We start from the raw sequence: 10,465 nt of genomic DNA, 5'->3' as shown, positions 1-10,465 counted from the left end.
TAGACTCTATTGCATAGTGACTCAACTCGCTCCTTAGCGCCTGAGGACAGACAACCCTTACGCATGTTCACCTTACCTGTTCACCTTACCTGCTCGTCACCAATCAAAACCCACATAACTATCAAACGGGTCCCATGCGTTAATTTGCAGCTGGCCTATGTCTGACACCAATAACCTTTCACCACACTACAGGCCTCCAAAGCATCTGTGAGTAAATCAAATCGGTACAAGTGATCCCCAACTTAAAACAATGTTAATTCTCTGTCCTCAGGGAAACACATTTTTAATTTCTGCTCCTACTTTACATCTAAAGGGAAGAAAAAACAATGGAGAGCTTATGATTTTCTTTGACATATAATAATGGCAAAAATCTGCTGGGCATTTTAAATAAGCAGTTACACAAGCTAATTTTTATGCAAGTCCTGCACGACAGGACTGTTCTATTTTTCTGTCTGAACATATAAATCTTATTTCTAGATCTAAATTATATTAAAAATTTTGTGCTTTCACAAAAGCAAAGCCAAAATGCAAAAGAAGCAGCTGCTTTAACTTTTAAAATTTCTAGACACAATTTACAGGGAGAAGAAACACATTTTAAAAACCCATCTAAAATCTTCCTTCCATGGAAATAAAGAAGTAATTTTCCTTTCTCGAGGATTAATTTCCTTCTCTGAAGTGCAACTGTCTTTTTAATTGTTTTTTCTTCCTAGACCCAAGGTCTTGTTCCAAAGGTTTTCAATTAAAATAATATGGGCTTCCATTACTGCAGACACGATGACTGGATATAAATCCAGGAGACAGACCAGACTGAAATAAAGGACTCAGGAGAAATACAGTTACTTCTTTGAACCAACTCTGTGTTCGATTTTGAATGGGAATGGCTGCTGTTAATCACTAGCTATTGGATTTATCATAAATAAAAAGACAATATATCCTTCCAAAGGGAAGTTGTCACTTGGATAGTGAATGCTCTCTGAATATCTGAGAAACAACATATTCATGTAATGTGGAAATAAAAAGTGGAATTGTCCTCTACAGCTGTGAAGCTTCTGTTTCCTGCAGGTTAAATATTCTGTGCCTAAAACTATCTTGTTTTCCTAGGAGATACCAGATACTTCTGGGTAATTTAAGCAGTGAAATAATGCACACTGAACACCGGCAGTTCCACCGCAGCAGGTCCATGTACGGACAAACGGCATCTGCAGACTGGGCACGTGCCAACTGGGATGACATACCATATTCAATGCTGCTGTTGGGCTTAAGTCACTGGGACTAGGAGATGGGCTCAGCTCCAAACAAGTGACCTGAGCCTTATTAAAGGCTGGTCCACAGTTCAGAAAGCTACAACTCAGCAACAGGTTCAGTGTTGAACACTGAATACAGAACAACGCAACTTAACTAAAATGACTAAAGGTTGGAAACCGCCTCATACTATTTACGCGTCAGCAAGTGATCAAAATTAGGGCTAGGGTTAACTTCTTACAGGATGACAAAGTGAATTTCGAACCTTAATATAAGCAACAGCCAGATAGAACAGGGAGGCAGCTGCAAATTAGCAACTGGGAGGCCACACTACAGGGGAACGGGGCTTTTTAGTGGAGGTGACGACAGTGGAGCTTGCAGTAAGCTGTGCAACTGAGAATCAGTATTTCTGGAATGTCTAATGTACGTACAGGTCAGAGTTCTCTTCACCACATACAAATCCTCATGAGAAAGTGGAGGGAGTGCCAGACAGTGCATCACACACTAAGCAGCAAGTGCAGCAGGGTTCTGCAGACGTTGCAGCAAAGGACCAAAGGCAGTCACTGAGTGGGGCAGTGCTGACATCGAGGTCAGAGTAAGGACGTTTTCTATCTTCTTCTCTTGAGTGTTCAGGAACTCAAGAAAAGGATGAAAACTCATAACCTCAGAGAAAGGATGAAAAAAAAAAAAAAAAAGGAGAGTGCCTTACCCCAGTTGCTCAGGCCTGATTCAAATGCTGTACAAAGGCCCCAGGATGGTCCTTCATCTCCCCCAAGTGAGGCTAAAGGAAGGAACGGTCCTCCAAAAGCTGCTAAATGAAAGACCATCTTACTCTGACAGATACCAAACCCTACTCTGTTCTGTCTCCCTGCCAGGCTGTCCTGTGGTTGCCCCTGCTTGAGTAAGGCAGTTTCGCAGCTTCCCCCTGCTCAGGTGCACGCTCTCCCTCTCTTTCTGTTGAGAAAGGCGGCTGTCTTCTCCTCATCTCAGGGCCAAAACAGCAACAACTTGCGCTCTCACCCCGACCAACTTGCTCCCTGCCTGCTCACCCAGAAAGCCACTGTGCTCCCACCAGTATTCTTTACATTTCTACTCCTCCTGCTCCCAGCTCGGGCTGCTCTGCTGTAGACTGCCTGCTCTCTCTCTCACCATTTTGACCTACTAAGTGATCCGGGGCAGTGAACAACTAAGCAGAGATAGTTAAAAGAAGAGCTTGAATATGGAGCAAATTGCACAACACTACGGTATAGCCTTAATAGGAAATACGTGGCCCTCCTATGAGAGTAAAATCTTTGGCTTTCACTAACCCAAAATCATTTTGTCCATCGTTCCCTCTCAACAGAAGTAAAGGTGCTTTACCTGGAGGATTTAAAAATAAAACTTCAGAACTCTGCTAGAATCACCATGCAGACAGCCATTTTGTGTCTCTGCAAAGAGGTATCAAAATGTAAATACATACTGTTGTATTCTTAGAAAAGAGAATGATTTCAATTTAAAAACATTAAAATAAACAACAGTTACAAATACACATGGTTTAAAATTCATCTCTGACGGATTGACTTAATCCTTGTTCAACTCTGCCAGTACCTGAGGTGAAGGTGATCACTAATGCCATTGCTAGTCACCAAAACCTGTCACAGAACTTTGTCCTTTACCATGTGGTCAGGGTTAGCAACAGCCTTGGTTGGACAGGATTGGTTAAATCCTGCACCTTTCAAGTTTCTGAGCAGAGATGTTCTCTTTTAACAATACTTTTGCAACATCAATAACAGCTGACAAGCTACACTTCTCTGGGGAGCCTTTTCCTTGCTACGTATGCTGTTTTCTAGCTTTCTTTCACAATACCAGTGAACCAATATGGCTGCTACAAAAAAAACCCATTTCCTGTCTATTTGTTGGTTGTATTCCAACCTTATTCTATTTATTCAGCACAGCAGTAAGCAATTTCTTCTGCTGCACATCTGGATTACAGAAAAACTTCTGGAGATCACTGAAGTTTTAATCATCTACATATCCCTACAACCAACAGGTACAACATCTCATTCTTAATCCATAGGAAAACCCTCTTACAGGCTTCTAGGTGTGCGCCCTCCTCCCACCCCTGTTCAAACACGTGCCATGACACCCATTCGGGGCCTGCCTGTTGTAGCACGGCCAAGCCACTGCAGCACGGGCAGCTGCTGGCCAGCTGTGCCACCTCCCACAGGACGGAGGGGAGCACTGGCTGCTGGTGAGGTGTAGGGATGGGAGGTGATGAGATTATCGGTGGCTAGGGGACAAGCCAGCTGTGCTTTTGGCTAAGTGCAGCTGACAGCTGCCCTCTAGTGATGCAGATGCAGCAGGAGAGTCAGTAAAGTTATTCACAAAATAGTAACAGATCGAGAATTCTCACTTCATCTTGTACCAGCAGAACAGATTGAAACCACGACCACCCGGACCTGGCCTCTTGGCACTTACCAGCTGTGACACGAAGGCCCAACCCCTGCCTGCACAGAGAAGACCTCCCAAAGCTTTACAGAAAGAGCAGCTGCCTGAGGACAACCAGGCAGTCACCGCTACATTTCTCCACTGGGGCAGCGAGGAAGGAGGGTGTGGGGAGAAAACCAGTTAGTGTCTGAAGAGAAGTTGGCAGAATTGTGCCTTGGTTCTGTCACACAGCAGCGCCTATCATGCAGTACTAGAGCTGGGTGGCAGCCTGCTACGCTCACCATTACCTGCCTGCCATCCCTGCCCCTTGCCATTTCTTCAGCTGGTGTAATAAACATGAAAGAACAGAGTCTTATTGCGGAGGAGAGAGTACGAGTTATCGAATTTCAGCAGGTAGATGCCCTCGCCTGGGTACTCGTGGCTGCCTGCCTGCACCTCCCGATGACTGTTCCTCCGATATACGGGCATGATCTCTCCGTAGCGGTTCCGCAGGTAGCTTTTGGAGCCCCTTTCCACGTCACCAACAGGGGCAAGTCCTGAATGGGAGAGAGGAGACATGTAGGCCAGAGCCAGTTAAGCCACTAGGCTGTCCAGAAAAAGACTGACGAGACCAGAATGCAGACCAGGTTTGCAGATATAGGGAAGGCTAACGAGGACAGCATTACCCAGAGTGTCCGCTTTCACCTTTCTGCGAGTAATAACCACCAAGGCCAACTTTTCTTCTCATGACAAAGGACATGCCAAGAACCAGTTCTCTTGAGAACACTGATGAGACAGTACCCACTTGCCTGTCAGCCTGGTCTCACCTTTTAGACACCTCACTGCCTTTATACGGACAGACATGGTCCAGTGATATAGACTTGAAGCAAATGAAAAGTAACAAAGCTCTTAGCTGTAACCTCACTATGTTTGTTTATTATTAACATATAAACATATTATGTTTATTAACTTCTCCAAGAGGATTCTTCACACAGGACCCATTTTCGGAGGGCTTGCAAAATTAGTTTTAGACACCAGCCCCCCAGCTACACTGGTCACACATACACTGAAGCGACACAACAGGCAACATCGCTCTGTTTCACAAGCGCAAAGACACAGATAGCAATCCTCTCAAATGCAGTCAACAGGAAAAAAACAACCAACCAAAAAAAAAAAAAACCACCTCTTTGCTCCCACTCACCAGGGTCTGAGCAGCTAAGGAGAACAGTCAAGTTAAAATTCCAGTCCCTAAACTTTTTAATCAGCTAGAAGCTGAACAAGTGAATTCTGATTTTATTTTTCAATGTGTTCAATTTTCAGAACACTCTTGGAGAAAGACAGCCGTTGTCATTCGCTGAAGCAAGAAGGGCTAAAATGCTGTCTCATCACAGCCTAACCAAGAACACACAAGGCTGTGGTGATAACAAGGGGGCTGAGTAAACAAAGTACATGGAAATTACAGCATCCGACAGACACTCTCGGCAGCATGGCAACAAGCACCACAAATTAACCCTTATAAGCTCTGCACTAACCTTCAATTTCCTCCTCTTCCTCTTCATCTTCCTCATCACTGGATTCGCTGACCTGAACAGTAATGGCAGTGCTAGTAACTGTGGTCCAGTCAAAATAGACTCCAAACCCAATGTCGTAGTCATCTGTAGCAAACTCCCAGCAAATGCATTTTCCATCAGGATGGGTTGGCACACGGACTGTCACCACCTCACCTCGCTTCACCACCATATGGCCATTCTTCTCCTTTCCCACCTTGGCTTTGAATTCTTTTGTCTTCTCAGTGGTCCACGTGGTGGGTGGAGCCAGAGGAGGCGGCTGAGCTGAGACGAGGGAAAAGATCATGGGCTTACCCAACTTTTTGCTACTGACAAACGGTTATCTGAGAACAATGAAGCTATTTCTGATAAGGCTTTTGCATTCTGGAGCCTACTCCCAGAAGCCTTGGAGATGGAAGTTTTCCCGCTCGCTAGCCAGGAGCCCAAATTTCAAGCAGGAATTAGCAGTGCCTCCAGGACAGCCTCTGCAATTTTCTAGCCAGAGCAGGCACTTAAAAAGTGGTCCTAACACATGTTTTCCTTTCAGGACTCACCTTTCCGCTGCTCCCCAAGGAGGTCTGCAGTCTCCAGCTCAGCTGAAAGGATGTCCACAGCTCCAGTGTGATCTGACTGAATCATGACTATATCCCCTGCTCCTTGAGGCACATGGTAGTTGGTTATCCGAACAACAGCTTCCTGCACAAAGCACACAGGAAACACTGTCATAAAGATCACAGTGGTGAGAAAGTCCCCAGCTGGATTTAAAATAACTCGTTATTAATTAACGCATCTCTCTGAAGCCAAGTCAGACCCTCCAGAAGCTTCTATTAGAAAAAAGAACTGGCTGGCTCCGAGACACCTCTTGGCATTATTTCCCACACGGCACCAAAGTCACGAACTTTGAAGTCAAATGCTGCATCAGTCTCACAAATTATACACCCCTTGGGCCTGCCGGGAGTCCCTGGACAGGCACATCTTTGCATCTGCCTCAGAGTTAATTGTCATCTCTCAACAAAGCCTTAAAGAGTTAGCTGACCTGAAAGAATTTCCAAGACACAATTCTCTCTATGGAGAGCCTTTCAGCTCTGTGTGCACCTGCACTACAGCCACAATCAACCTGTCGTTTGCTGCATCCTAGTTAGAAGTCCATCTGGTTTGCTAGGCCCAGCCTTCTCTCCTCATATATGCAAACTCACAGCTCCTGAGCTGGGTGCCACTTGCACAAATTTTCCTGACTGTATCTGTAATGCAAACGAATTGGCAGCTCACCAAAAGAGACAAAAGACCGCAGAGTCACTTTCAGTTCCTTCTTCCACAAATCTGCAAGAAGAGAATTCCCCAAAGCCCCAGGCAAGTGTGCCAAAAAGTGCAAGGAAGCGAGGAGCAGCCAAAGACAAGAGGGATTTTGCAAATCAGACTAATAACATTTACCTCCCACTACTGTATATAGGGAAAAAGGGGGGGGCGGGGGAAGGACTTTGTCTTAATACAACCCTTAAAGCCGCAGTCCCATAGCTAAAAGCACAGCAGTAGAAGAAGGAACAACTATTGCTGCACCTTTGACCTTACTTTCAGGCATAAGAAACACCCACTTACCTCTCTGAGGGACTGGATTTGGTCAGGCAGCTTCTCTTCTACTTCAGCCACTTCCTGGTCCTCTGAAGTGCTGACTTCTTGCTTCAAGTCCTCTGTTGCAGACACGCTCGGGCGTGACCCAGCCTGCAGCCTTCTGGAGGAAGAGAGCGCTAAATTCAGCATTTGCACCCAGGGCACAGCCCCAAGAGGAATCACTCCGCTCTGGAACTCGAATTTGAATGGACTGAAGGGAACAAGCTTTGGTGGTCAGCAGCTGCCAACTGCACAAAGAGTCCTCTCCATCCCATCCTGCCCTCATCTCCACTTGACCATCCTCCATGTGAGCCACAGGGATAAACTTCAGCTGTAAATAGTATTTGCCATCCTTCAGACAGCAGTAATTCATTGCACTCCCCTACAGCATGATGGCTCACCAACACTGCACTAGCTGCAGAAATCAGTAGCACCTTTTCTGCTCAAGAAAGGACAACTTATTTTATGCCAACTACTACATGACATCTGCCATCAGAGGTCAACTGGAACAGTGAAAGGATTCAAAACAGAGCCACCCTGAAAATGCCCTCAATTTAAGTGGCCCATTATGCCTTTCCTATTAGCAATCCCAAGAGATGCAGTGAGCATCCAGGTGTCTCTGCCATATTCAAATATGCTGCAAGATATCTGCAATAAGCAACCTGTAGGACATATGATGGCTGCACAATAATAGCAAAGAGATCCAGATACTGAACTGTGACAAGAGGAGATGGGCATGTTAAAACAAAAAGAAAGGCACGTAGCAGAAAAAGAATGAGCAAGAAAGGAAACACCTTTGGCACTCATTCTCTGTTGAGGGTTTTCTTCTAAATTGTATTTTAAAAATGCTGCATATTGTCCTTAGCTGGAAAGAGTTATCATCCCAACTGAATACGGCTGTCAGAAGAGCCTCCTCTCTCAGATACTATGTGAAACTTCCATGAAAAGCAACCCAGTCTTTAATAAGAATAGAAAAAGTGGCCCTTTTGAAAAACAGAGCCTTCTCACAGCATTATAAAACCAGTGTAAACTGCCTTGGTCTACAGGATCAGAAATACGAGAACACAGCAGTAATGGAAGATAGGAGCATTTCCTCAAATGTCTCATTTCAGAAATGGGAATGATTCTCATTAACAAGGGAGCAGACTGTCAGTGTAGTATGGGCTGGTTTAAAAAAAATAATCTAAAAGAACCCAAAAACCTGTATTTCTCAACTCAGACACATTTCTTGCTGCATCCACAGAGAAGACGAGAACAGGGCAAACATGGCTTTCATTTTCAAGTCTTTATTCCTATGGAACTACAGATTTTATCCAAAAATAAAGCTATTTCTTAAATGACATCAGCAGTGTGATTTCCTTCCTACAAATGGCATGATAGACCACAAGGTCTGTTAAGAACAACTCCAATGAGCTGAATACCAGGATACACAAAACAGCAGCGTATGGACAACGTAAGAAAAGAAGGGACACTTGGAGGGGACAGTTTTTTAAAGGAAGAACTCCCAGTGCTCCATAACAATTTCTCTGGAAGACCAGGGCAAATCTGGACTCCTATGACATTGTTTTCCAGCTCATTTGCATTTTAGCTTAGCAGTTGCACGATCACCCCTAGAAGGGCTACTTGGTCACTTGCCACCATAGGTGCATACATCTGCTCAGAAGGATCCCCATCAACATAGGAGCTAACAGCTTGAGAATTTTTTCCTCTGGATAGCACTGAAGCCCAAGAGTCTCACTAAAAGATTAGAAAGAGATGCACAAGCAGATTTACAAGGACAGAATTTAGCTGATTCCTCCTCACACAACCCTTTTGGACCACCCCTGTCCCTTTCCAAGAAGATCTAACTTAGACAAGTTTATCAGGTAACACACACAAGTATCCAGCCTGTATTTTGGCCATTTTGCTCACAGCCTGTATTAATTCCTCTGAAGAAAGTTAGAGGGCATAATAAAGAGATGGAAGAACAAGTGTCAAGAAGGCTGATACAGATGTCATTAGCATCAAGCTGAGATGGCATCAAACTAAGCAGGGTGGTTTGTTCAGGGTTTTTTGCGGGGATTTCCTTTCCTTCTTTTTCAGTGAGGTTGCAGTTTATCTACTATCTGATGAGCTAACTCACGTTTCTGCAGTTGCATCCTGTGCAACAAGTGTATGACGGCAAACAAAAATGTATTAGTGCTTGTAACCAATGCGATGACGTGGCCACAAGCACCACCTGCTCAGCAGATAGTAACAAGCCAAACATCTGATTACAGGGTTGATCATCAGCATTAACGAAGGAGCGTCACAGAAAACAAAGGGTGAGGAAAAAACCCAAAACACTGTCGAGAGGACAGTAAAAGGTGGTTTCTTATTCAGATTCCACCAGAATTATAGACAGTGGGAACGCTTAATTATTTAAGTATCCTTCAGACAGGATAGCAAACATTTCCAGCCGAATGCTCTTGCAATGAACTACAAAACCTTGCAGAGTTCCTTCCAAGCTGAATGATTCTGTGATTTGAATAGTTGAGCTATGAACAACACTTCCTCAATTCATAAGCCTTAAAAAAACCTTAAACCTGTACAGCCCCACCTGTACTGGTTATGGTATATACTGTCCCAAAGCAGACAACTGAGACTCCAGTCTCTCCTCTTCAACGGCACAGAATCGACTGCCATGCAGAGGAGGTCACAGGGGTGAAACAGACTGTCATGTATGTGGGCTACAATACATAAAAAGATTTTCCTACCCACTCTGTGAAGTACTGGTCTCCAAAGAATCAACCAGCTGATCTGCAGGCTCTGTCTTTTGGGATGAGTCTTCATTTTCTAACAAAAAAACCAACAACAACAAAAAACCAAACACAAACCAAAAAAAAAAAAAAAAAACAAACCAAAGAGAAGGTGAAATAAATTTTGGTCTTTAGAATACACAAACAGGAGAGAAAAACACAGCCAGCACCCAAACACTGACAAGGTCAAATAGCCATGGAACAAACTGCTGTACCAACTGGTTCTTCACGTTATGAGCTGTATCTAGCACCTGCAAACAAAGATTTTTAATTGTCTCAACCCTAGGAAAGGCAGAACAAAAGCCCATGAATGTTTTCGGTGCAGAACCACTTTCAGAAGCAGGGTTCATTTAAGAACCACCAATCTTAGCTTTTAAGGACAGAACAAGGCCAAATTTCATCCCATAAAACAGGGCTCACAAAGCCCTGGAAAAATCAATCACGTAGGAGTTGCCCCAGGGCGCAGATGAGATGGAAGGTCCTAGCTCGTTGCCGAAAGGACTGTCTGTGAAGACGGCTCCTCACACCCCCCGAGTCTCCTGAGCTCCAGGGAAGCTCTGTCCCCACACGACCGCGGTACTCCCTGCTCAGCCCGGCTGTCTGATCGCAGGCGGCAGTGGAGTGCCAGCTTTCGCGGCTCTCCGATGACCGGCCGTAGAGCCGCTGGCTGTTCCACGGAGTCAGTTCCGAGCTGGAAGACACCTCCAGCCCAGGGGAACACGGCACCAGGCCCCCGGCCCACCGCAGGGCCCGGTCGGCAGGGACAGCTCAGCCCCGGCGGGACGGGGCCGCCTTCTCCGAGGAGAACGCCCTGCCTCTGACAGACCTCCGCCAACCCTGGCTCTCCGCGCTGCGGGGCAGAAACACCGGGGACTGCTGCTGCGG

General features: G+C 45.3%; 1 protein-coding gene across 1 annotated transcript; it reads right to left on the bottom strand.

Moving 5' to 3' along the window:
- Window positions 1–3,860: 3,860 nt before the first annotated feature.
- On the bottom strand, window positions 3,861–6,924 carry TMED8 (transmembrane emp24 protein transport domain containing 8; the record flags this gene model as incomplete). The annotated part of the gene is made up of 4 exons (XM_010133260.1): window positions 3,861–4,205; window positions 5,181–5,480; window positions 5,750–5,891; window positions 6,792–6,924. Coding segments are annotated over 4 exons (793 nt in total), but the record flags the coding sequence as incomplete, so codon positions are not given.
- Window positions 6,925–10,465: the final 3,541 nt, after the last annotated feature.

The sequence above is a fragment of the Buceros rhinoceros genome, unplaced genomic scaffold (assembly GCF_000710305.1).
Source record: "Buceros rhinoceros silvestris isolate BGI_N320 unplaced genomic scaffold, ASM71030v1 scaffold8693, whole genome shotgun sequence".
In the NCBI taxonomy this organism is placed as follows: domain Eukaryota; kingdom Metazoa; phylum Chordata; class Aves; order Bucerotiformes; family Bucerotidae; genus Buceros; species Buceros rhinoceros.
Note: the sequence above shows the minus strand (reverse complement) of the source record. Positions and strands in the feature narration are given on the sequence as shown.